Source organism: Drosophila albomicans, chromosome 2R (assembly GCF_009650485.2).
Source record: "Drosophila albomicans strain 15112-1751.03 chromosome 2R, ASM965048v2, whole genome shotgun sequence".
Classification (NCBI taxonomy): Eukaryota; Metazoa; Arthropoda; class Insecta; order Diptera; family Drosophilidae; genus Drosophila; species Drosophila albomicans.
In genome coordinates this window covers 17,560,236-17,586,285 of record NC_047631.2, presented here as the reverse complement: position 1 = coordinate 17,586,285, position 26,050 = coordinate 17,560,236, and the positions used below count along the sequence as shown (strand labels likewise).

General features: G+C 37.2%; 4 protein-coding genes across 9 annotated transcripts; 1 reads left to right on the top strand and 3 right to left on the bottom strand.

The window, feature by feature from the left end:
- Positions 1 to 7,285: 7,285 nt before the first annotated feature.
- Positions 7,286 to 10,482, bottom strand: LOC127566060 (LIM and senescent cell antigen-like-containing domain protein 1). 4 transcript variants are annotated; one of them, XM_052007551.1, is made up of 7 exons: positions 10,387 to 10,465; positions 10,017 to 10,097; positions 9,057 to 9,176; positions 8,681 to 8,986; positions 8,472 to 8,613; positions 7,963 to 8,221; positions 7,286 to 7,901 (listed from the first exon to the last, which is right to left on the bottom strand). In XM_052007551.1, exons 2-7 carry the CDS (start codon positions 10,028 to 10,030, stop codon positions 7,705 to 7,707), a joined length of 1,038 nt encoding a protein of 345 aa, XP_051863511.1. In that variant the 5' UTR covers positions 10,031 to 10,097; positions 10,387 to 10,465; the 3' UTR covers positions 7,286 to 7,704. The 4 variants fall into 4 exon arrangements, with proteins under 4 accessions (XP_051863511.1, XP_051863513.1, XP_051863512.1 ...); XM_052007553.1 differs by lacking the exon at positions 10,017 to 10,097 and having other exon boundaries at positions 10,387 to 10,482; XM_052007552.1 differs by lacking the exon at positions 10,387 to 10,465 and having other exon boundaries at positions 10,017 to 10,119.
- Positions 10,483 to 13,519: 3,037 nt separating this feature from the next.
- Positions 13,520 to 17,005, bottom strand: LOC127566056 (autophagy-related protein 13 homolog). Its single transcript, XM_052007544.1, has one exon. The coding sequence runs from the start codon at positions 16,594 to 16,596 to the stop codon at positions 14,953 to 14,955; it is 1,644 nt and encodes a 547-aa protein (XP_051863504.1). The 5' UTR covers positions 16,597 to 17,005; the 3' UTR covers positions 13,520 to 14,952.
- Positions 17,006 to 17,335: 330 nt separating this feature from the next.
- Positions 17,336 to 19,130, bottom strand: LOC127566059 (meiosis-specific nuclear structural protein 1). The gene is made up of 2 exons (XM_052007548.1): positions 18,180 to 19,130; positions 17,336 to 18,121 (listed from the first exon to the last, which is right to left on the bottom strand). The coding sequence occupies exons 1-2, from the start codon at positions 19,047 to 19,049 to the stop codon at positions 17,597 to 17,599; spliced, it is 1,395 nt and encodes a 464-aa protein (XP_051863508.1). The 5' UTR covers positions 19,050 to 19,130; the 3' UTR covers positions 17,336 to 17,596.
- A 522-nt stretch (positions 19,131 to 19,652) lies between these two features.
- LOC127566061 (transmembrane protein 47) lies at positions 19,653 to 25,556 on the top strand. Of its 3 annotated transcripts, none has more exons than XM_052007556.1 (7): positions 19,656 to 19,798; positions 22,173 to 22,457; positions 22,556 to 22,631; positions 22,702 to 22,888; positions 22,952 to 23,101; positions 23,497 to 23,559; positions 23,625 to 25,556. In XM_052007556.1, the coding sequence occupies exons 3-7, from the start codon at positions 22,581 to 22,583 to the stop codon at positions 23,783 to 23,785; spliced, it is 612 nt and encodes a 203-aa protein (XP_051863516.1). In that variant the 5' UTR covers positions 19,656 to 19,798; positions 22,173 to 22,457; positions 22,556 to 22,580; the 3' UTR covers positions 23,786 to 25,556. The 3 variants fall into 3 exon arrangements, with proteins under 3 accessions (XP_051863514.1, XP_051863516.1, XP_051863515.1); XM_052007555.1 differs by having other exon boundaries at positions 22,540 to 22,631; XM_052007554.1 differs by lacking the exon at positions 22,173 to 22,457 and having other exon boundaries at positions 19,653 to 20,271.
- The last annotated feature ends 494 nt before the right edge of the window (positions 25,557 to 26,050 follow it).

The window sequence follows — 26,050 nt, the reverse complement described above, 5'->3', positions numbered from 1 at the left end:
CCCCAATGCCGAATGCCGATTGCCATTTGCTGTTGCTGTAGCTGGCTTTAAATTATTCCAAGCTTGCCACAAAAGACACGGACCAGAGGCGCTACTGACGCGCTTATGTTAAATTTACCAAACAACCGATTTGTATGCAATTTTGCGATCGTCATGGCACAGACAGAGAAAGAGAGCGGGGAGCTGAAATCCAAATCCCAGCGAGACATCATGACGTCGTGGATTTACAGAGAGCGCTTGAGCTGCATTGCTATTGTCTTTGTCTTGGCTCATCCTCATCCTTAAGCTCGTTGTTGTGGTTGTTGTTGTTGCTGTTGCTGTTGCTGTTGTTGTCTGCCTCAGTGTCTGCCGCGATGTCTAGTTTATTGGCGTGATTTTTTATTTGCATTCGAAATGCTGTTTTATTTTTTTTTGCTGGCCCAGTCAAGAAGTTGCTGTGGCTGTGGCTGTTGCTGCTTTTGCACGTGATGTATGCGACACGGCCGCCCCGGTGTCCGCTTTGCTTTTGCCACACAATTGCCATAAGTTTCGTGGCCAGTTTGCAATTATTTGCGGAATTCCTTTTGGAATATATATTGACTCGCACTCCCCAGCAGCAGCAGCAGCAGCAAAGTCGAACTGGACTCGACTTGGAAGCCATACTCTTCAACTATATATACATATGTATGTATATAGTACTACGTGCCTTGTGTGCACGTCCAGCGGGCTGCAGGCGCTGCGCCTCCAACTAACTCTGACAGCCATACAAGGAAGCTTAACCCAATGCCACATCTCGTTGCCGTTGTCGCTTTGGTTGTCGTTGACTTTGTGGGTTGGGCACATTCTGGTTTCGCTTCGACGCTTTGCTTGCTTTATGCTCCTCTGTTAATTTGTCAGCGAATTTCGTTTTTAGCGCATTTTTTAAATGCATGCAATTTGTGGCATGAACTGTGCGCAGCTTTTGTGGCAGCTTCATATTGATGACTGACTGACAGTTCGATGAAGTTGTCTATCATCAAAATGTTATTTCTTGTTTGTCGGATTGCAGTATATTATTTTATATTTTAGAAATTCATTTTAATTATAAACAGGCAAGAGGATTCATTTGCTCTTAAGTATTTTTTGGGAGTAGAAAATAAAAATAAATTATTCAATATTTCATATCAATGTCATTATCATTATATTCATGCTAGTGTTTGCCAAACGACCAAGAGTGCATATTTGAATTTTTACAATGTCTGATTGAATTAAGCATAGAACTTCCATCAACTTTGCGGAATTAAATTTAGCATGTCCCAGAAATTAACTTCAAAGAAGGTCCGGTGTTGATGACTTGGATCGATTCGGACGACCATCGTCATTAACAGATAACCAACATGTCAATGAAGTGAAGGAATTAGTGCTCAAAAATCGTCGGTTGATTATTCGAGACCTTACTGATATAATCGAAATATATCATAAGGATTTGTGAAAACGATTTTGAAACCCCATTTACGACTACGAAAAATCAAATCGCGCTTGGTACTATTGGCTATTTCCAAAGCTCAAGAGGCCATTCCGGGAATTCTGTTTTGAGTCGCTTGAGGTGATAAAAGTTAAATCGCAAAAGGCGATGATGGCTATACCGGAAAGGGTCTGTTTGGCATGTTTCTAGGTCTTGAAAAACGCTGAAATAAGTGTATTTGATCAGGTGAAAATTACTTTGAAGAGAATAAAATTGATTTAGACGAATAAAAAATATTTTTCATTATATAAAGAAATTCAGTATTAATTAGGTATATGTTAACTCATAGTCTCCAATTCTTGCTAACAACATTGCTTTAACATTGTTATTGTACTACTATTGGTATATAATTTAATGCCAAGCTTAGGAAGTTAAAAATTCTCTCTTTAACCCAAAAAGATTGCGAACTTAATGACTAATCGATCAAGCTATGATAATATGATACATATAGTATATCATTTCTTTCGGGGTTAGTTTGTAATCAATACTGAAACTATCATTGGCTAAATCTGTCTGCAACATAAGTTAAATACAATTAAACTCAACTATAAGTTTAGATTTAGTATTTTGTATAGTTTTATTGATCTCAAATCATAGCTTTCCTTCCAACCAACTAACAACACTGATAGATCAATACCGTATGTATATTAGAGCTTGAATTTCTTCTCAGTGAAATGAAATTCATTTATTAAGCTTTTAAGGTTTTACAAAATAAAGTTAAATGTTCTAATTATACCATTATAATGTGTGCTGATTCATTGACTAAAATATAAATTTATCTATAAGAATTGATTTTGAGTTTCTTCTCCGACAAATAAAATAATCTAAAAGTTAGATTTAGATGAGTTGTGACTTGATTTTAAATGACATATAGACAGACTTTACATATGTATGTCTAGTGGTTTGTTGTAATATATTTGTGACGTAGTTTCTATTTTCAACTCAACTCATAACTTGATTAACTAAATGTCGAACCATACGCTTTAATATTTTAACACTTCCTTATTTAAATCAATCTCTAAACATAATTCTAACAGGCCACAAGTCAAGTTCTCTGTAAATCCGTTATTCCATATTCTGCAAAACATCTTATGTGATAATTCAAAAACCTCCCACACACATTAACACCCATTGTCCGGGGGTTGCCGGGGGAGGTGGGTAATTTATCAATGGAAAAGCAAAGCCAAACAAAATGCACAAATGTGGCGACTTTGCTCTTTCGTATGCAAGGCAGGAGGCGCCTCGTGTTGCACTACCTGTCCGCCTGCAAGTCAATTGTGCAACTGCCCCAAGTGTCAAATTAGACAAAGAGCCTCGCGCAGCCACAAAATCGCAGCCAATCTCCATTGGAGTCGTAGTTGCTGTTGCAGTTGCAGTTGCAATTGCAATTGCAAGTCGCTGACTCAATACAAAATGTTTGCAGTCAACAAATGAAATGCTCAAATGCAGTTTACAGTTTACTTGCTGCCAGGCTTAGAACTGGATGTGGCGTCTAATTTTGCAAAAGGGGTTTTTTGCATTTGCATTTTGCATGTGGGTGGTCAGCAAATTGCCAGAACGTGAGCACAATTTTTAAATTAACGGCAACGGTTGCCACAGCAAACAGAGAGAGAGAGAGAGAGAGAGACGAACGGACGTAGACATGGCACATTCCAAGCCACAAAACTGTTGCAATTAATTGCATAAAAGTTCTAAGTCGTCAGCACTTCACTCCCTCGCTGCTTTTGTTAGAACAATGGCGTTTGTTTTTTGTTTTTTGGTGGAACTCTTGTGCAAACTGTGCAAAAACAACTGCAACATTGTGGCCATAATCGGAGCCACATCGTCGTCGTCGTCGTCGTCGTCATGGTCGTGCCTTTCAGTTCAGTGAAACGTGATCGATAGACTGACTACCAAGCCATCCTAGGCTTTGGCCAACAACTGCAAATTGGACTCTTTTAGCCCATAGACGGCGATGGCGATGGCAACGTAACCAAATGTTTTTGGCCTTAGTCAAATTATGTTCTTTGCCTCGTTTGATAATGAAACTGCAAATTGAAGTTGTTGCTGTTGCTGTGGCAGTTGCCTCTCAAATTGTTTGCTCACACCGTCTAAGGCTACGACTTGCAGCATCATAGAGCAACGCTAATGATTACGTGTTATCGTGTTGTAATTTTACATAAAACTCTAATGACGACTCGGCTACGCTGCACAGTGCACCGAAGCAACCAACCAACCAACTATCCATCCATCCACCTATCCAGTTAGCTAGCCTTCAGCTAACCTTTCCATCCATCGATCCAAAGCTAACCCAGCCATCCATCTACAATCGATCGATCGATTCAACGCTGCGGGTTATATGGTTTAGATCATGGCAGCGGACACTAACTAGGCTCATCATGGAGCGTTAACAAGCTCATTTTTCTAAACCTGACGTGCTGACTGCTTTTGCAACGGGTTCAAGGGAATTTGCCCCTTTTGCAAAATAGCCTTGACTGAGACCAAGTATACAATACGTAAGGTAATGAATGAATATTATATGCGGGACTCTATCATATAACCTTTTAAAATGCAGTTTTCCAAAAGAATTGCAAATACGTTTGTACTACACGAAAATTGGGAAAATTTTAAATTGAATATAAGTCAACTGAGTAAGATATAATAAAAGAGGAAATAAAGAGAGTAGAATATGAATAAGACAAATAATGACAAATATTTAATCCAGATAAAATATTGGAAAGAATTTTCAAGAAATGTAGAAATTAGGGCAATTTTAAATTTGATAACCAAAAAATAAGTAATATTAAAAATAAAAATTATAAAGTAAAATAAATAAATAGAAGAAAATAAATAAGAGAAGCGAGTAAGATATTCATTTACAAATAAAAACCGCTAAAGAATATTGTTTGTAAATTAAAAGATAATATAAATAATTACAAGTAAACAAAATATTATATATATGTATTTGATAAAAATAAAAAACTAAAGAATTTTGGTAAATGTATAGCGAACATATATGAATTAAAGGAAACCTAATGTCAATTTAAATGCGACATAAAAAAATTAATAAATAAATATAAAACAAAATTAAAAAATAATAAAAAGAAAGAAGAAAGAAGAAAATAAATAATGTAAGTAAAAGCTTATGTAATTGAAATTGTAAAATTTTGAAATTATAGACGTTAATTCTTAATAATTCAAGACATAAATCTTCCTTATTGAATTTTCCCGTTCTATTACACAATTTTTTATATTCATTAAAACTTCATTAAAAACTTTATGAAACTTTAACAAACTTGATTACTATTGCACTTTTTGCATAAAGAGTTGTAACTATTTTTTAAAATAAATTTCTCACCAAACTCATTTTTCAATTTTAACGTTCTATATTTTAGATTTTGTTGTATCATTAAATAACTTCCAGTAAAATCACATCGATAATAAAATGTTTTTACAACACAATTTTATATTTATAGAAAAATGATATTTGGTAGAATACTATTATTTCTATAATTTACTAGGGTATTTCTAACATTGTGTGACGGCAAGACGATAAACCGTTTCTAGCCTTCATGGAAATCTGATATAATATGAGTGTAATAACCCACATTTCAATCGCTAGAATCGACTTCTATCGTTTACGTACTGTCATAATTTTCAGTTAATGATCACAGTGACAATATCGAAAACAAAAGATCTCTTCAACTTGAGTTTTCCACACGAGCCAATCAACGCCTACAACAGAAGACAAGGCGTTAGATATGGGCCATAAGCAGGTTTAAATTATTTTGCCAGATAGTTAAGGTAAAGTGAGAGAGAGAGAGTCTATGCTAGTGAGCGAGAGAGAGGGAGAGAGATTCGACATGAACATGATTATCCACATTGATTGAACTAAATTTTCATTAACTGAGGCCCGTAGACAAAACGTTTTCCTGCTAAAAACCAAGTTGAAAACGACCTCGAGAGCATATTAAATTGAATTTTTATGTTCTCACAAAAGCATGGAAAATCATGGAGCACTCTAAGTGTGTGTGTGTGTGTGTGTGTGTATGTGTGCAATGGGAACGGATCAGCCATAAAACTCATGAAAGAAGTGGTTGGCTGTTTGTTGATTGTGTGGATCCAAAAAGCGAGACGAGAAGCGATACTAAATTATGGTTATTTAAATAAACAGCACACGATTTGATTTGGCTAAGGCAAAAGTGTTGCCCTGGCCGCGAAATGCGAGCGCCTCTGAAATTGGCCAAGCAGCAGGATCGTCGTCGTCGTCGTCATCATCATCATCATCCGCTTGATCTGAGCAGCTGTAGACCAGGAGACGTCTTGGCAAAATTATGTTGTAGCTGCTTTTGTTGGCGTGCTGATCGTGCACAAGTGCAGGGCGATAGATTCGTCTTGGGGGTTGTGCCATCAGGCCATGATTGAGTAACGCCCAAGACTGGCACTGGGCACGTCTAATTATGAGTCCAAGAGAATGCTGCTTGGCACATCCAGGCGTCATTAGCTGATGAGCAGCATTGTCTGATCGCGTTGATAACAAAACCAACACACATAAAATCCAATGTGCGTTTTTCTTTCTTTACTTTTTTTGGCCAACTGTTTGTGCGCATCGAGCATGACCTTTAGCCCGCTCTTGAAGTGGCTGGATGCAATCCGGGCGTTGCGGCGTTTTGTTTATTTTGAAGCTATAATTTAACGCGGGTAATTGCACGCTGGCGGCCAGAATTTGTAACTAAACTGCAAATTAGCAGCCAATTCTCCAGCCGATTAATAACCATAATTATTGGCTCAAACGCTGACGAGCGAACGTCGCACAGACGCAGACAATGTTGTTGCTGTTGCTCTTCTCTCTGCATCTTGATGAGCAGCAGACTCTTGCCACTCTGCCTCTTAAATTGCACTGCAGACTCCAACTTGGTTGCTTTTGGATGGAGGCTGCTCAATTGCCAATTCGTGATACAGATACACAGAGAGCGATGCAAAAAGGCGCGTATGGAGCATCAGCATGTTGGCTGGCTCTTGCTCTGGCAGCAATTTAAATTGTGAGCGCGTCTGGCTTAATTACATAAAACTGCAAAAAGGCAACTCAACTTGGCCCCCGGCGCCCTCATCTTCTCTTCTTCAACATGATAGGCATGTGTCTAATGAAGGTGCCTAATTAATGTGCGTAGCTTTTTTCCTCAACACAAAAAATTGAAAAAACAGAAGAAGAATTTAGCTAACGTGTTGAAAAGCCATGTGGCCAAAAAGGATTCGGCTTTAAGAGGCCAAATTGGCAGTCAGCGATACATAATGTTCAGTCTGGTTTTAGCCCAGGACAAATTAATAAACGTCGATACCCAATTAAACTGTCTGCCGTAATGTATGCCATAAATTTTGCAACTGCAAGCCCCCAAGTCCGAATAGAGACATCCCAAGCACTGGCGGGCTTCAGCCAATTATTAATAAAACAAAATAAAAAGAAAACTAAATTGTTAAGAGCGCACCGAGGTCAGTGAGACGAAGACAAATGAGCGCAAATAATAGCGAATTAGTCATGAACAAAGAATCAACAACAACAAAAATATTGCATCATTTAAAAGTAGGATATCAATTTTATAAAATTGAGAAATAGCACAGGAAGCGATCAAAATTAATTTCAAACAAAACGAACTCTTGTTATCGATACAACGACTACCGATAAGCAACAACAGCTCGATTAACAGTAGCTGAACAGAGCTGTAATGCTTTAACAGCGTCTGGTTGAAGTCTTTACTTAGCCGTGACACATTTAACATATTCGCTTCAAAAATGTCGTTCAAATTAAAAATACTTTTTGTTGTTTTAGTTTTTACTGCATACTCGTTTATATTTTCTTCTATATTAAAAACACATTTATGTACGATTATATATAAATAAAAATTCAATTAAATAACAACATAAATAGCTGCCGAAGGACATCTTTTGATGCATTTTGCATGTCGTTGTTAGCAATAGGCATTTGTTACTTTAGAAATTACACAGTACAACAAAGTTACACAATTTGCAGAAAAAATATGAAAATATAAGCACAAGATTGTTTTTTTTTTTTTTAGTTTCAAGGATTAACATTGAATGTTAGAAGTGGACAACTACAAACAGAGAACTAAGCGATCTGAAGATATTGCTTTCAATTGTGTTGAAGGCACTCGTTGCTTAAAAGGCACGTTTTAACGTAGATTTGTGTTTGGAAATTTGACAGCGGACAGTCTGCTGACCAATCACTAGACATTCTTCTTCATGGTCATCTCGTGGGAGGTGCGCAGACGACGTCGCAGCTCGTTGGGGAAACGTTCATAGCATTTCTTGCAGACGGGCTTCTCATCGTACTCGTAGAACTTTGACTTTTGCGTCATCTTGGTGTCGCACACGGAGCAGGCAAAGTGATGCACACACCACGCCTTGTTCAGCGCAGTAAAAACTGTTGACAGATATGCAGAAATGTAATTCAATTCGTTTATCGTTATATCAAGTCTACTAACCATCGCCACCAATGACCTGGTTGCACACGAAGCACAGATTGCCAAACAGTTGATGATAATGCGTCTCGCAATACGCCAGACCTCGCTTCTCGTAGTGGCGATGTCCCAGGAAGGGTTTCTCACACTTGGCGCATACGAAATGCTCCACATGCCAGTGCTTGCCCAGCGCTGTGACCACACGCTCCTCAATGGGACGACGACAGGCGCCGCAAATGGGAATGCCCATCTTGTCGTGGCAGCGTAGACAATACAGTTCATTCTGTGCAAAATAAATGGTATATATTAGCATTATGGAGACACGCATATCAAATTCTTTGACTGACTTATTTACAAAGTGAAATGTTTACAACGGTAAGAGCTTGAAGATTAGATATGTTCCGTGCAATAAGTCAGGGTCTCGTTTGGTAAGCTATGTTCTGTAAGAACTGAAGCCTCCAAGCTCTTACCGTTTAGGCATTACGTTCAGTCAGACAAAGAATTCTCACTATGTATAGATTCCCCACACTTACCATATCATTGGCAGCTAGACCTGGACGACTCTTGACCTCACGCGCTGTGGCATCCAATTCGGTGCCGCAAGATGAACAATTGAAATGATAACCATGATAAACTTCGCCACGGAATCGCAGCGGTTCCTCGTCAATCAAACCACTAAAATGAGGTTGCAAAGAATGAATCAATTAAATCTTTATGACGTAAGCCTGGCACTCCTACTTACTGACACTTTTGGCACACATAACGTCCAGTGATCTCAGCCTTCACCTTGGCATTGCATTCGTGGCAAAGTGCACGATTCTGATTGCGTATAAATCCACTGTCGGCCAACTCTTTGGCACACAGCTGGCAGCGGAAGCATTGTGGATGCCAGCTGGCGGACATGGCCTTGATAACGCGGCCGATAACAAACTCGCCGCACTTGTTGCAGCATGGCGCAAAAAGCACATGGAAATCACGTTCACAGTACTTGCGACCCTCAAATTCGTAAAAAATGCCATCCTGGAACGGCCGGAAACACTGAGCACAACTGCAAAGCAAAGAATAAAATGTATGACTAATATGTAGAAGAGAGAGAATATTTTATAATGAATAATTACACAAAGCATTGTGTGTGCCAGAGTTCGCCATTGGAGTTGACAATCTTCTCGGTGGGCTCAAAACCATCCGCGCATCTCGTGCAATGCATTGCACTCAGCGACATATTGGTAGCCTGGATTCTGTAAGAAAGATGTCAAGATTAGTTCGAGATTTGATGGGATATTTCGAAATTAATTATTAGGCGGTTACACTTCGGCTTTGGAGTACATCATGATGGAAGCTTAAAACGCGCAACAACTGTTGGGCAGTGCATGAGAAAGGCAACTGGAAACGGAGGCGAAAGAAAACTTTTTTTGTTTTGGGCTACAACGAGTTTTGTGTGGATTGCTTATCAAGCCCGCTGTTGACGTCTGCTGAATCATATTACTGACGAATATGCGACAACAAGAAGAAAACAAAATAAAAAGCTTTTACATTCCTTATGGATATAAAAATAAAGCAATTTTGAGTTGCTTTGAAAGTTGACGCGGCAGTTGAAGTGCAAGCGTTAAACAGTGCAGATGTTGTGTGCTAAAAGGGCAGCGATGTCAGGATTAATCGATAGGTTTTTGAATTTAGCGCCCCACACATAAAGCGATAGGTAAACAACACACAAACACACACACCCACAGTGGCACACATGGACAGTAGTACGCAACGAAGGCGGCGTCTAAAAATAAATTTGAATGTTGCCATGACGTCATCGGTGTGTGTAGTAAACATCTGGCGCGTTAACAGCATGAAAAGTGCAATTTATGCGGGCAGCAAACATCCAGCAGATGCAACAACGAACACAAACAAAATGGATTTGCATAATTTGCAATTAAAGTGCGTTTTACGATGTGTTATGGTCAATGGCAAACAGTTAATTTGGGTCACATTTTGATTTCTTGGACACTGGACCACAAAATTAGAAGATGTTACGATGATGTAATTAGGGTTAAAAGTTCTACTACTTCATTTTAGTTCTCATTGCTTACTGAACGGGTGGCATTTCTGGAATTTTGGCTTTCACTTGTTGCACTCGCGTCAATCAACCCAACGTCTAAGCTCGCTGAAAACTGCAAACAAAATATAGCGTTCGTCAAACTGTGTCGTCTGTAAGATCGTTGCAGACTACTTAGCCGTTTTACAGCTAAATCCGGTTTATTAATATATTTCACAGCTATTTCAAGCTAAAATGGACAGCACTGGCATATGTATTTAAGGTAAACGACAACAACACAAGTAAAGTTGTCTTGCCAAATTGGGCGTACACGCGAATCTTGTGTTTCGCACTCAATTCATACTGAACTCTTTAGTTTTAAACACTTCAAAGGGATTTTTAACGAAATTTATTATTTTAATTACCTATTTAACACTTTTTTACAAAATTCCTTGAATTAAATTCTCTTTTTAATTAAGAATTTAATTAACAGAGTCTAAATTAATACATCAGTGTGGCTGCAATCTGAATTTCTAAAATATGCTTTTAAATGCTAGCAGTTACTAACATATAACAGCCCTGGTTTCATTTTAAATTGAATGTTGGTATATTTCAAATATGTTCATAGCTTTAGGGAAAAGCTGAACTTAGTTAGTTTTTTATGTGTATTATTTTTTTCTCACAGTTAAATTATTATTCTCCTTTAAATTTATCCTAATTTTCGAAACGTACTGTAAAATATACTAAAAAGCAACTGTACAGTTTGAGAGCTGTACAATATCCCAGGGCTGCCTATATCAAGAGACTGTACAGTTTGAGTGCCATATTAATCGATAGTTTTCGTTATGAGCGCCAGCTTTTGAATTGATGGTCAACGCTTTTCAATAGTGTTTATCATAGTCATAATCACTATCTTTACTCTTATCGCTTTAATTAGCCCTTACAATCTTGTACTGTAAAATGATAATAATTGTTAAATACACAACAAGGAATGAGGAAACCTCTATGTAACAAACGAATGTGTTATCAATATTCAACACTAAGATTTTTTGATTATTTACGACATTTGAATGTTTACTATATATTGAACAAATATTTTTTCACAATAGTCTAATATTATTATTCTCAAATACAAACTTTTGCTGTCAAGTGTGTGTAATGCACTTCCGCCTTGCAGCGCAACTTTTGCAACTTCCGCATTGAAATTTTAATTGCATCTCGTTCGCTATAATTTATACGACTATCCGACTACTATACAGTATAGTCCGTTAAGACATAAACATCAGCTTGTAATTTCATCAAGCTATAGAATTTTATGACACTTTACGCACCTTTATCCCATCGCCCATTTAGCTTCCAGACGTGATTCGATCATTGCCTTTTGTTTGTCCGTCTCATCGCCCCACACATAATGAAAACAAACAAAAGCGAGGCCACCGAAAAAAAACAAAATAAAAATGGGTGTCAACGACAACGTCAAGTATACGACGGGGTGGCGCCCCTTACAGCGAGACTAGTTCTGCGAGACAAATGGCACGTAGCAACAGTTGTTTGGGACGCTCACTATAATTAAATTACATAGTGTTTACATTGCTATGTTTCTGTTTTCTAGAAATGTCCGAGCATACCGTTGATAATAAATATAAAATCTCTCTTTCTTGAGATCTATTGAAAGTATCTATCGCAAAGAAAAGGCAATTGTGTCTGCTGTAAGCGGATACAGTGGGTGTCTAAATTTAACTTCAATTATGCTATTTATTATTGCAGCTGGCGCAAAAACCGGCAAACCAGACAAACAACAACTCGCCCCCAGTTTCGAGTGCATGTAAATGCCTCTTACACACATATGCAAACGCGTGAATATGTGTGTGTATGCATGCAAACATATTTATGAATGCAAGCTAAAGCTGTCAAACCAGTTGCTCTCAAACTGCTGCACAGTCATTGATCGTTTTCTTATTGTGTTGTGTGCTCAAAAATTCCAAAAATGTAGCCACATTTTGAGCAGCTTATCGGTATCGTGTTTTGCTTCCCTGCCCTGCTTATCTTGCAATTTCAAAACCAAATTTCTTAGCTCAGCATTCGAAATGCAGTCTTTAATTGTTTTATTTAAGACTTGTTGCTTTGTAGTGATCGAAGATTATTTAAATTGTATTTTCAGTGCATAAACTTCCTCTATGACCCAGAATGAATTAATATTAATTGACTTTATACGGTTCAACGTGGGTGCACAAAAGTGAGAGTCTACCCACAAAACAGATATGCATAAAAAAAAACAAAACTTGCCAAACCTAGCGCCGGATGTGAGCTGTGTAACTGACGTGGCGGCGACAGTGTGTAGCCTTAGTGGGGGCAGGGGTAACAAATTGGAGCGCAGTGGTTGGTTGCTCGGCTAGCCATAGCAATTACCATTTGTACATGCATATGCATGTGTATGTATGTAAGTTGAGTAAGGTTTGCCATACATACATTTACACATACATACGTTGGAAGACGTACGAAGTCTACGACAAAGCAAACGGCGAAAATCACTTCGCTTGGCAACAATAACAAAGGCGAACAGCGACAACAACAAAATCTTGAAGCACAGAATGTGACAGGTGCAGTGTTACCAACGACCTGTTGGGAGGGCGACGGTCACTCTAAAAGTTCCACGACCTGCCAGAATGCAACTGCCGAATTTGTCTGCCCACCCACGTACTTGTTTGTGTATATGCATACATATGTGCAATGTGTTAGTCAGATTCATTAGCACTCGAAAAACAACAACTAAGCAAAAGAGCAGATAGTAGCTAAACAACAGCAACAACAAAAACAGTTATAAGCACATCTGTTTTGTATATATGTATTCACAAGTATGCACATATATTGTTAAAAATAAAACTATTTAACCTTAGCGATGTCGTTGCCATAGTGACGTTAATTCGCCGTGGGGACAAAAAGTTTTTTGCAATTGCAACCAAAAAAAAACTAAAAGAGACTGATATGCTGACGAGAAAAGGAGAAAGAGCGAGAAATACTGCAATCCATTGGGGGTAGTGATAGTGTGGGACTATTTGCTCTCTTTTGTTTCTTGTTGTTGTTGTTCTTGTGCAGCTGAAACCACAACAAATACACACATGTACATTGTACATTACACAACAACAAAACAATTGGAATAGAAGGCAATGACAAAAAGCAACAAAAACCAACCAAAACAAGCGCCAAGCAGTTAAGCTTTTGGGAGCGAGTGAGAGAGAGATAGAGCAATATCAAACTGATAATCATCACTGCAGAGCAAACGTTGTTTACATAAATATTAGCTTTATATGCGTTATTTACATATGAATATTTGCAAAAATGTACGAATCTGACAGCCTCAAGCTTCAAGGTGAATTGTAGGGCAAGTTTGATAAGAAATATTATTATAAAAAAAAAAAAAAAATCACTACAAAGTCGATTGTTATATCATCTTGATCGCCTGCTATAGATAATTCACATTTTGTGTTGAGGTCTCGTGATCAGACATGATTCTGACGCACAAATCCACCAAATAAATAAACATTGTGTGATGATGTCTGATTAACAATTTCGTTTAATTTTACATTTCCTTTATGCATTTTGCTTAGTTGTATTTACCAATATTATATTATTTGTAATAAATATATTTGTATATATGCAAAAATTTCGCAATTCGCGGAACCAATAAATAACAAAGCGCATCAATACAATTTAAAGAGTATACAAATACAATATATTTTAATAATAATATTTTACAAAATTTTGCAACAGATTTCCTCCCTGTTTTTTCACGTTTTTTTTCGATATATTTACATTTTAATATATATTGCGATTCGTTACAAATTTGCAAGTACTTTAAATTTAATGATTAAACTCTAAATTTATCAAAAAGCATCTTGGACACTTTTTCGATCAAGTGATACCGAATGAATTTCAATAATTGCAAATATGTAACAATTGCAGCGATATAATAAATGAAAATGAATTTATACATCATGATTAAACAAGTATGCAGTACTATACGATTAGTTAACTATGCTTATTAAGTCTTTCGTTTGACACATACATATTTTTAATTATCTATGCTAATAGTTTGGTTTCTCATTTTTAAAAAAGTACTTATGTTTAAGCTGCTAAATTAACATACACAAAGGAAAGGCAACTGTTGTTTGCTGTCGAACTTACAACTAATCTGAAAGCCAAACTAAATGACAAAATTGTAAATGAAACATTCAAGCTGCAGTAGAACTTAAGACATATAGATTATATATATACTATATATTATTGATATACTTGTATATAAAGGCACATGAACAAAGAGAAATACAAAACAACCAAGTAACGCCCCAAATCTAATAACGTATTGTTGTATGAGTAAGTGTTTATGTTTGTGTGAGTTTATGAATGTATGCATGTGTTTGTATAGCTCCCTGCTTGATAAATATACAAAAATTGTGTGTGGAGCAATGATCGTGATCATACTACAGTATAATGCGCTTAACTGCCTCAGTTCTTATCATTTTATGAGTGAAAAAGCTCAATTAGTTGAGTTCGTTTAAGTTAATTGCATTTTGAGGATAACTGTCAAAGTTGAAGATAGTCAGTCAACTACCTCATTATCTATGTATATTTAAAGAGAACTAAACAAACAAATGTAGTATTTATATGTTATGTTATAAAATTCCAAGCTATTCAAGAAACTGTAAATTGAAACAAAATTCTACTGATAAGTTTAATGCATTTATAAGATGACTGAGTAACCTTTTGATATGAAGCTAAGCACATTCTACTATAATAGCAATTGCTTTTCTGAGTTCACTGTCTAATTATTCACTACCAAATAATGTTGTGGCCGCTAAACATATTCTATTGCATTAATAATAGTTTTTGGGATACCTGCCTAATATTTTGCTGAGGCAACTAAGCACATTATGCTTGAATTAATATCGGGTGTGTAACCTTAAATCTCGACATCTACTTGAGCAACTCTCTCAATTGCTCATCTGAAGTCCCCCGCTGCTGCGGCTGCCCGTTGACGAGGAACCGCTTAACCCAAATTGCGAGACAAGCTTATCGTAATCCTCCAGCGATGTCTCAAACTGTTCCAGCTGTCGCGACAAATCATCCATGCTGCCATCGATTGCAGCTGCTGCTGCCGCCGCCGCTGCAGCTGTAGCGGATGCTGTGGCCGCAGCTGTTGCCGCTGCAGAGGCGCCACAACTAGTCGCCACTGTGCTCGGTGCCTGCAACTCCCCAAGACCACGCAATGGAGGTGCATGATAGCATTCCCTGTAGAATTTAGCCAGATCATTCACATGCGATGTAGGCGATGCAAAGGGAAAATGCAGCTCCTTCAGCAAACTATCGTCATCCGAAGACGTAGTAGGCTGCTGTTGTTGCGCTGGCTGAGATTGCTGCTGTGGTTGCAACGTGGGCGCTGAGTTGTGACGAGAGGCAGGTATTAAAAGACTCTTGATGGGCGATGTGGCAACTTGAACCTTCTCAAAGCTCTTGAAGGCCGCTGAGTTGTTGTTGATATTCAAGATGTTATTGTTATGATTTAAATTGCCATTGCTGCCATTATTATTGTTGATATTTATGTTATTATTGCTGACTGGTGATTCGCATTTGCGATGCAGGGATTCAATGGAATCTTGGCGATTGCAACGCAACAACCACTCGAAGGGCGGCGTCTCGGGCAGCACAAAATCATGCTCCGTAAACTGTCGCAACTTGCCCAGATCCGTAAAAGCGCCCGGCCGCAAAGGCTTCTCAATGTCAATGTGTCTCTTGTCCACCTTCTCGAAGCCATTTGCACCACCAATTCCGCCCAGTGTAGGTGGTTTAAACGACGATAGCTGCGAAGTGGGCGAATTGGCATCGCTGGCAGGACGAAAGTGATCCGATTTGAGCATTATGGTTCCCTGCTGTGCTGTTGTCGTTGTTCCCGTTGTTATTGTCGTTGCCTGATGATGTCCGGCGGTAGGGGAAATGGTCAACTTGGTGCGATACGCCACCGACATAATCAGTGAGCCCACAATCGTATTGAGCTGCCCAATCTTCACGTGCTTGTGGCCCTCTCCGAGTGTGTGCACTTGTGGTCTATCGACGTAGATGCGATAGAAGATGCCATAGGAGTCGGGACATTGGCGACGCGACAATTTGTAAGCGGGTGTAGTGCGTGTAAGAGATATCAGAGACTTAAGCATGATGCCCATGCGATTGTAGATGGCATGGGAAGCCTTCAGCACTTGATTCTCATTCTCTCCCTTGTTGCCCGTGTCCTCTGTGCCTCCTGCTTTATTGTTGTCTAAGGGTAGCAAATCCAAGGACCACACCTCAAGTATCATTTGATCACCTTCACTGGTCTTCAGCGAGATCTCAATGCAGAGCGGCAGACGTTGCATGATGCTGTCGCCGGGTTTCAAGGATAACGCACGCTTCGTTTCATCGAGGACGTCGGGATGATCCTGCACCACAATGTTGAACCAATCGTTGCCAGCCAACGGATTGCATTGGGTTTGTATCTTTTCGCCGAGGCGTGACTGCACCACAACCTGTGTGGACTTCAGTGCCAGGAATTTGATGAATTTCTCCAAATCCTTTTCGGCTGCATTTAACCGTTGTGTCGACATTTTTTTTTCTTATTTGTCTGCTGCGTACAAAGTTCGTTTTTTTTTTTTTTTTTTGCTTTTTCTTTCTCTATTTTACACGCTGCTTCCGCGTTTACTACGTTACGTTTTTGTTGTTCGTCGTATTCTCTGGAATTTTTCTTTTTCTTGTTTTTTTTTTTTGTTTGCGCACCACTTTTTATTTTTGTCTTTTTTGCACAGTAAATATTGTTGACACAGGCATTTTCAATAATAATCACACACGTGCACACTGCAATTTGTTGTTTGCCTGTTTTGGTTTGTCGTTACTTATTTGCTTTTACTGGCTGTTTGAGTTATTTTAGATGTAAATAGCAAAACAAAGATCACTCCCACTTTTTCTTTCTTTCTTTACGTTCCGTCGTCCGCCATTAAACTAAAGCGACTGCGATGTGCTGGTGTTGCCATACCACACGTCTGTTGTGTGGGCTGGTCGCAAGGGTTGCCAACCGCTCGCAGAATATTGAAGAGCTGTCACTATTTTGTAAGAATAACTTTTAATTGTAATAAAGTTAGGTAGTTTAAAATTGCTGCATATTTTTAAAATACAATAATTAATGTACAAAATAGAGCGCTTCTACATTTTTATTATGTCTTTAAAATTTAAATATTTTATTGTTGAATTTAACTGTTATTTCATGTGAAATAATAGTAAGCAATTTTCACATAAATTGCCATCCTTATTTAAAATACACACACAATAGTTATGAATATAATTAGTTTTTATTTTTAATTTGTGAATTTACGGGGTTATGTAAGTGAAATAATATATATTCATTTGCTAGTGAAAAGTGATTGGCGTACTGCCCTTGAGCACTTGTTGAGGTGATCCGGCAACATTAGGCCAACGTATGAGACACGTCACGTACGCACTGTGAAGCATAGATCTGGCAACGACATCCAACGTATGATTCACGTCACGTACGCACTGTGGGCGGTTTTGGGTGATGCTTTTTGAAAATCGAAATGCTCTCTCTTGTAACCTTCACTGTAAGATTTCCGTTTTCGAGCGAATATTGAAACGCTTGCGGTCGGCTTGGGAAAGCGCATGTTTTGGTAGATACTGAAGCACTTCAGCGGGCACAGAACTGAGCATCTTAAGACGCTCCTCTTCAATGCGATGTTGGAGTTCCGCTTCCGATTTGGCTTTCATATCGAAGAACTGGACATTCTCTGCCGCCGCCTCGGCACGCTTGCGATTATTTTCCTCAATCATGGAGAGCAGCAAAGCACCATGTTCCCTGCGACGCGTGCGTTCCTTGGCAATCTCCTCAATCTCTTGAATCTCCACAGTCTCCTGGGTACGCTCCACAATCTGTTGCTGCCGGAGGCGTGCATCCTCCAAGCTGCGTTCGCGCATGCAAGCGCGATAACGTTCAAGCTCCTGGCGTGCGCGCAAACGTTCTAATTGCTCCTGCTCCAACTGCTGCCGATGGCGTTCATCATCCTTGGCTTTGTACTCCGCCTGCAGCAGATCGAGCAGTAGATTGTCGCGCTGACGCTTCACGCTCTAAAAATTCACATCGTGTATTAAGGTGAATGTAATTAAAGCGTCACTCTATGCTTACCTCAATCTCTTGCACTTGTTTCCCAATCTTCAGGCTAATCTGCTCCTGCTTCAATTGCGCTGCTCGTCTCGCCGCCTCGATTTCGTCCTTCTGTTGTGCTCGTTGCGCTTGCTCCTGCTCCAGCTTGACCGCCATCTCTGCACTCAGCGCTTTCTCGCGCTCCTTGTACTCGTGCTTCTGCTTCATATGCTCTAGATGGCACTGCAGATTCTTTTGCTTTATCCTCAGCATCTGCAGCTGCTCCGCTTTGTCTTCCTCCTCGATGCGCCGCTGGATAACAATGCTCTCCTCGCGTTCTGCTGCGGTCTTGACACACTGATGCTTGCGTCGTAGCTGCGTTTGCTCAATCTGGGAAGAGAGACTCTCGCGAAAACGGATTTGCTCCTGCTTCTTAAGCAGCTCCCGCTCCTGTTCTTGGGCCAACTTTTGCAGCCTTTGAGCCTCGGCACGCTCATTGCCCTTCACCTTGGCGTCCTTCGCCAGCTGACGGTTCCTGTGACGCTCAACCATGTGCTCATCTAGCTCCTTTGTGATGGCCGCCAGACGCAGTTGCTCAGCTAAAATTCGTAGCTCTTCGCAGTCGTTGCGCAGCTGTTGACGTCGCGTTCGATCCACAAATTGCTGTTGTTTCAGCTTCTTCAGCTCGTCGGACATGGCAGTTTCAAATTGGGCAGCTTGTTGCCGTTGTGGATTCTCTTTGGATAGCACCGAGTCCAGCAGCCGGGTTTCGTTCATCAGAGTGCCAAAGAATTTTTCGTTTTTGGAAACAAGATCCGCGTCAACGGACACTGAGAGCTTGGGACGACCCGTGATAACAATTGCTGGAGCTTGGTCCCTAACGTTCGATAATGCTTTTACGGTCGTTTCCATGGTAACAAAATGCGTATCAAAAAAAAAAACAAATTAAAAAACAAAAAATATAAAGTCAAAATGAAAACAATAGCAACAACTGATTGATATCGATAAATGGAAGAGAATCGAGTATCAAATAAAGGATCAAGCGGCTGAAAAGGACATTTATGCTTCACTTAAAAATGACACCTTGCATCTGGAATATTTTATTCAATTGTTATTAATTCCTTTAGTGCAGAAGTCTTAAATATTTCTTGCATTTATGTCACAAAAATCCGCCTAAATTTTAAATAAAGACTGAAAAGCATCGATACTCTTCAATAGTAACGTTTTTCTGCCTTCGATGGAGTTGCCACTTATTGTTGGTAGAAACAAAGTACTAAGAGTACTTCATCGATATAAACTTGTGTCTTGTCTATGTTAATTTTACTTGATATCGAATTAAGAATTAATGGGGTCGCTCATTTATTGAGCGAATAAATGCTACATTTACATATTTTTTGGCTATTTAAAATGAGAAGCCATTATGAGTGCGTTTCGCGAAATATACCGAAATATACCAATTGACAAAAATTGCAATAACATCGATATATAGATAGTGTCGATAGTGTCGTCGATGTTTCTCCACCTCTAAATATTGTTGACAACCCCTCTGCAAATATAATTATTTTTATTATTTTTGTTTATTTTCAATGTAAAAATAATCGCGTAATTGTTAAAGTAAAAATGTGAAAAACGCAAGCGAAGCGCTTCCTACAGCAATAAGCGTAAGTGAGAGATTGCAAACATAGACACAACTAAAAAGACAACAACGGCAGCGCCATTTTCATCACAACCAGAGACGACGAAAGTGAAAAGCTGGGAAAACAGAATAGAGAAAATAGCAGTGCATTATTTTTCCCATATCTAAAACTGTGTCACAAATTAAGGTTTCCCCAAAACAGAGCAGAGTGTATGTGCGTATGTGGTGTGCGTGTGGATAATATTATTATTGAGAAAAAATAACAGCGAAAAAGATGACGGAAATGTATAAAAAACAACAACAGTCTATGCAGCCTACGCAGCAACAACAACAGCAACTACAACATCAACAAGGCAGCATTGGCATCTATAACACTAACAAAATGAACGTAATACCAAATTATACGTTGAGTGGAATGAGCTCCTTTGATGCCGAATCACTGCCTGATTATTCAGAGTTTGATTCCGAATCGGTAACTTTGGATTATTACAAGGAAAGGTATTTAGCCAACAACAACAGCAACGATGTCAATAACAACAACAACAATGAGGACAATTCGTATTTTGTCTGCAATTTTGTTTTGGTTCCATTTCTACTTGCAGTTGTTGTTATTGTCGATTTCGTGCCCCAATTTCTATTTTGTGTTTGTGTTTCGTTTTGTTCTATTTTGTTTTTGCATTTTCGCTACCCATTTTAAATGCTGATCCTGTTGCCATGCCCATCGCACATGCTCAGAACACACACACACACATACAAACAGACCGACACACACACAGATGGTATAACACATACTATAGTATGCAAATCTTTTCGATTGTTCAGCTATAAATAGTGCCAGACTTCTTCTGTCTGGCCCCCGTCTCGATAGAAACCCAGAAATTAGCCAAATTTTCGTTGTCTTTGTCTAGTATTAAACTCGCTCTCCTCTCACCTCCTTTCTCGCCTCCTTTAATGTCTGTTTTGGACATCATCTGCATATATGTATGGTCATATATACTTAACTTATACTTATATGCATAGTTCAACCTTCTTGACATTTCCCTATGCATAATTAATGATGTGAGCTTGGTATGTTGTGCATTGACTCGCAGTTGTTGCAGTTGCAGTTGCAGTTTTATGGTTGCTTCACCTCCCACCTCTTATCATTCATTGACTTTTCCTCATTTGGCTTTAATGGTTTCCCGTTGCATATTATTCAGTTACCTTTTCACTCGTGACAAATTTACTCAGTTGTCACCCAACCATTGCAAATATTAATATTTGATCAGTGTTTATCAGTCGAAGTAAACATTTGTGCTGTAAACATATTTGCAAATTTAATCTCTCATGTGAAAACTTATTCAACTGCATATTTGTGTAGATATTGAAAGCTATTTGAATTACACCAGACAGAAATTTCAATAAATCATTTATTTATTTATTATTTGAAGCTTAGCAATCAATTTAATAACATTGGATGAAATAAATACAAATATAAACAGTTTATAAAGCTTTTAAAAATATACACACAGAAAATTAGGTAAATTCATTTCTTTTATTTGTAGATTATTCTAAAAGATTACAACATCGGTCTAATTTAATGGATATTAAATTTAAATGTTATGGATTTATGTATTAAACTATTTAAATTATACTCATAGAATTTATTGTACATTTATTACTGACTTTTATAATACATTCTGTTAATGAATGGTTATCCTTTTGTATATTTTTGATGTTCAGTAAATTTTTGTATACCTAGTAAATTATATAATTATAATTTTTTGAAAAAAAAAAAAAAATTACAAAAAATTTTGAGAGAAATATATTAGAGCTATTAAGAGGAAGGCCAATTTAAAACCAGAAAATTTTCACTGATTTTCTTGGTACATAAGATTTGTATTTATATATGATACATTTTTGTAAATCTTGTAAACTATCATATCTTTTTTAAGAATATATTATATTATATATAGTATTTGATTGCTGCAAAGATTTTTAAAAAAAAAAAATGTGGGACAACAGAAATGTTTCTTGTGGCTCTAATCATTACGAAAGTAATCAGAATTTTGTTGTCTAGTCGCAAATGAACCGAATCAATAGTTATTGAAGCGTAACTGAATTTTCCCTGTTATCGTAGTCGGTTTAAGCGTTGATCGTCAATTTGGTCAGTTGTTTCCTGTGGTTCCCCTCATTTTATATTATAATACCATTTTATAGAACACTCTTGATTGCCTGGGAATGTCGCTTTGCATGTTGCTGCTATATTTATTTTGTTTTCTCAGCTGATTGTATTTATTTTTATTGTATTTTATTATGGTTTACACCTAGACACAAAGCTGCCTTCACTAATCGAATGATACCAATTTTATCTCTCTCCTCCATGCTATCCGATTTAAATCCAAAAAAACAAACAACAGATGTTGAAAAGGCTGCCGCCAGCATATTGAAATTGAAAACGCATTTGAAATCATAAATCGCAGCCGCTGAACGCTAAAAAAAATTAATAATTAAGTGCAAATTTTGCAATTAAATTATTTGATTCGTTATATTCCAAGCCAGAGTTATCGTTACTCCCAAAAAAAAATATATATATAACTATTATATATACTCCACATACTCCATATACTAACCAAAACGCATTTGCAACGCATTCCAATTAAGTATTTTGCGCAGGCAGACGTTTTGCCTGATTAGTTTATAAGGTAAGTGCCAAGCACCTGTTTCATTTGATATTCCGTTTTCTGTTGATGCTCATAAACCTGACATATTCATGCACTAATCTAGGCATTTTTCTATTAAGTGTACTACGTCCTGGAGCGGACAGAATGGCGCCGACAACGACAATTGAAACCATAACAATCACAAGGCCGCTCAAGGTGCGTAAAAGTTGAAGATTTTTTGGTATTCTAATAATATTAAAATAATTCAAATTCCTTCCAATCTTAGGTGATTGCATTTATCTGTGGCGTCATCGTAGTGGTCCTTATGATCATGGCCCTGGCATCCACAGACTGGCTAATGGCCGCCGGCTGGCGTCAAGGTCTCTTTGTGCACTGCATCGAAGAGGACTCGATGGCGCCGCTGCCATTCAATATACAGGATCCTCCTGGCTGCTATTGGACCCGCGATATTGGTAAGCTTAAAAGTTTTGTAACTAATTCTTACGTTTTTAATCATTCAATCTTTTGATTTATAGCCTACATCAAGGCCACCGCAGCGCTTTGCATTATCACATTGATAACGGACGTGATTGCCACAGTGCTGACGGGATTGGGCCTCAAGACACAGAATCATAATCTCAAATATAAATTCTATCGAATAGCTGTACTCGTCATGCTCGTCTCATGTAAGTATAAATTATACTTTAACTACGTCAATAATTGCAAAAGAATTCCAGTTGTTTGTTTGAAGTCTTTTAACATAAATCCATCCAAATATTTTCCTCAAATAATTCTATGTTTACCCCAAAATCTTGTTTAATTGCTCAAAAATTTTTTACTTAATCCTATTTCTGATTATTGTATATTTTTTTCAAGATTCAAAGTTATATAGTACATTATTTATCAGCGTAACAAAAGAATGTCTAATTACTCAGAACAATTTTGTTTACTTAACACGTATATTTCACACAATTGCATCACTTGTTATATAAACGATGTGTGGCCAATTATTTTCATTTCTATACTTTAAATTCATAATAATAATAATAAGATTATTAATAAATCTGTCTCTTTTTTGTAGTGCTGGCTGTTTTGTCCGCTTTGATTGTCTATCCAGTCTGCTTTGCAGGCGAACTCACAATGGGTAAGCATTTAATAACAACGTAATTGAATTAAACTCATCAATTGCATTTTCTTTCATGCATAAAGCGAATCGACGAGTATGGGAGTTTGGCTGGGCCTATGGCGTCGGCTGGGGTGCAGCTATATTCCTGTTTGGTGCGGTGGTTTTACTGCTCTGCGACAAGGAATCCGAGGAGATCTACTATAAGGAGAGGAAAATTGTACATGAAAACCAAATGCGCGCCTAGGCAAGGCCGCACGACCTGCCTGACGTCGTTCTTTAGACATAAGCATCTAGCAACCAATACATATACACTCACACACACAGACACTCACAGACGTATATAAATTTCGATTAGAATCCGACTCAACAACAACAACAGAATAATTTTCAATATCGAATTTCTTATAAATTCGACTAGATATTTGAAGCCAAAAAACGAAAAACAGAAAATTGTGACGACTCCCCTTTTCCCACTGTACTGGGTAATAATTAGTTTATGTGACGTTAGTTTTTCCTCCCAATTAGTTTTCTCCTCATATTGTTTCGAAAGGTAATCTATCTATCTACCATAAACACATTCACACACATACACACATACTTGCGCCGCATTTCACATATAATCGAATATAATCTTGAAATCGTGTCCAACATATACCTAACCTACCTATATAACATATATACGTACATACATATATAGTATATGGCAAAAGCATAATCGTAAATCGTTTAAGGAAATTGTAGCCAATCCTTAGTCAACTGTCTTTGGCATAAATTGTACTTTACGTAAACTTATATAAACGACCATCATGAAAACTATCCAACTACAGACATACCTAGAAAGGAAAACAAAAAACAAATATAGAATGCATAAAGTCGCATAGTCATTACCCGGAAAATATAAACATACATATACATTATATACATGTAACCTATCTATAATCAAACATTCAACTCGCCCCAAAAAAAAAAAGCAAAACATTATTTTGACGATTTGATCAAAAGTTACCAACTTCGAACAAAAATGAATCAGCTCCCACAAAACATAACGATTACGCTTTCAAACAAAACGATTTCTTCTATGTTTCCGATTTGCAACGTTAGCTTATTATTATGTGTATTATGTTGTGTGTCAGTGATCGCTATATAAAACCCCAATATACTCGAAAATATATTTATACGAAATGATATGATATATATAATTTATCTACACACCTTTTGTAAAATACTTAAACCGTCCCGAAATGCCACTCCTCAGTTCACATGTCTTAATGTTTAAGTTGACCTCTCCTATATGCAATATTTTTTTTAAATGTACTCAATTTGACAGCTTGTTTTTTTAACAACAATTTAATTTATTATTACATTCTAATTTATTATTGTACAATTGCAACACTTTTAAACATATCACACAACCAATTTACGAATAATAAACACGTTTTTGACACCTTTTGTTAACAAATTTTATGCAATTATTTTATTTTAAAAAAATACATACATACACATACACACGTATTTAAAACATATACATTAAACATCGCATATTATTAGTTTTAAGATTACGTATACGTAATGAGTTGAGTTCAATGCTGAGTTATTAAAGACTTTGTTTCTAAGGCTTTTGGTATGTTGAATATATTTTGAAAGTGCCCAAAAATATTTTCCAATTGCTCAAATTTCAATCGTTCTTTAGTTTCATTCGGTTTTCCTTCTTTCAAATACGACAATTGACATACAAATTACCAACAATTGCAGACAGAGTTTTTTAGATCAAAAATCAATGCCAACAGTAAACAAAATTTCAAAAGTAAAAAACGCGACGTAAATTACAAGAACAATTACAACAAAAATAAATACACTTGCATTAACATTCATATATAAAGAAGTCATTGAACAAATCGTAGGCAGGAACGTGCGGTGAAAAAGGAAATGAGTAAAACAAAAAACGAAACGAAGAAGAAACAGAGAGAAAGTGAGAGAGAGAAAAAAGAATAAGAAAAAAAAAAAAATAAAAGAAAAACGAGAACAAGAACAATTAATAACGAGTATGAAATTAACAATTATACCAAACAATTTTAATTAACTAAACTATACTTAAGTAAGGTTAAAGTATGCAACTATTATTAAAAACACAAAACAAAAACAAATTCAACATAACATAATTAACGAAACAATTATATAATTATAGTATACTCAAATGTGAACTTTTACGAAGCGTTACAATTTTTTTAAATTGTAAAACGAATGCAAAATTAGCAATTAACAAAATGTAACACACAAAACTCCCCATTTTATTTGAACATTTTGAAAAAAGAACAAAATTAATAATGAAAAAATGCATCACAATTTTTATGAAACAAAGAGAACTTATCAAATTTATTGCTAGTGATCGTATATTAGCCACATACTACATATAAATTTACCTATTTTATGAATTATGTAATTCTCCATATTACAGTTTTTAAGTATGACTCTATATATTTGACAAAACAACGATTGTCTGAAGATCCGC

Bases quoted from the DNA above. Each gene is read 5' to 3' on its own strand.
- LOC127566059 (XM_052007548.1), bottom strand. From the start codon at position 19,049: ATGGAAACGACCGTAAAAGCATTATCGAACGTTAGGGACCAAGCTCCA. The intron at 18,122-18,179 runs GTAAGCATAGAG...GTGAATTTTTAG, and splicing joins AACAAGTGCAAGAGATTGAG to AGCGTGAAGCGTCAGCGCGA.
- LOC127566060 (XM_052007550.1), bottom strand. From the start codon at position 9,269: ATGATGTACTCCAAAGCCGAAGT. The intron at 9,177-9,246 runs GTAACCGCCTAA...TCTTTCTTACAG, and splicing joins ATGTACTCCAAAGCCGAAGT to AATCCAGGCTACCAATATGT. The intron at 8,987-9,056 runs GTAATTATTCAT...TTTGCTTTGCAG, and splicing joins TGGCACACACAATGCTTTGT to TTGTGCTCAGTGTTTCCGGC.
- LOC127566056 (XM_052007544.1), bottom strand. From the start codon at position 16,596: ATGTCGACACAACGGTTAAATGCAGCCGAAAAGGATTTGGAGAAATTC.
- LOC127566061 (XM_052007554.1), top strand. From the start codon at position 20,048: ATGACGGAAATGTATAAAAAACAACAACAGTCTATGCAGCCTACGCAG. The intron at 23,102-23,496 runs GTAAGTATAAAT...TCTTTTTTGTAG, and splicing joins ACTCGTCATGCTCGTCTCAT to TGCTGGCTGTTTTGTCCGCT. The intron at 23,560-23,624 runs GTAAGCATTTAA...TCATGCATAAAG, and splicing joins TGCAGGCGAACTCACAATGG to CGAATCGACGAGTATGGGAG.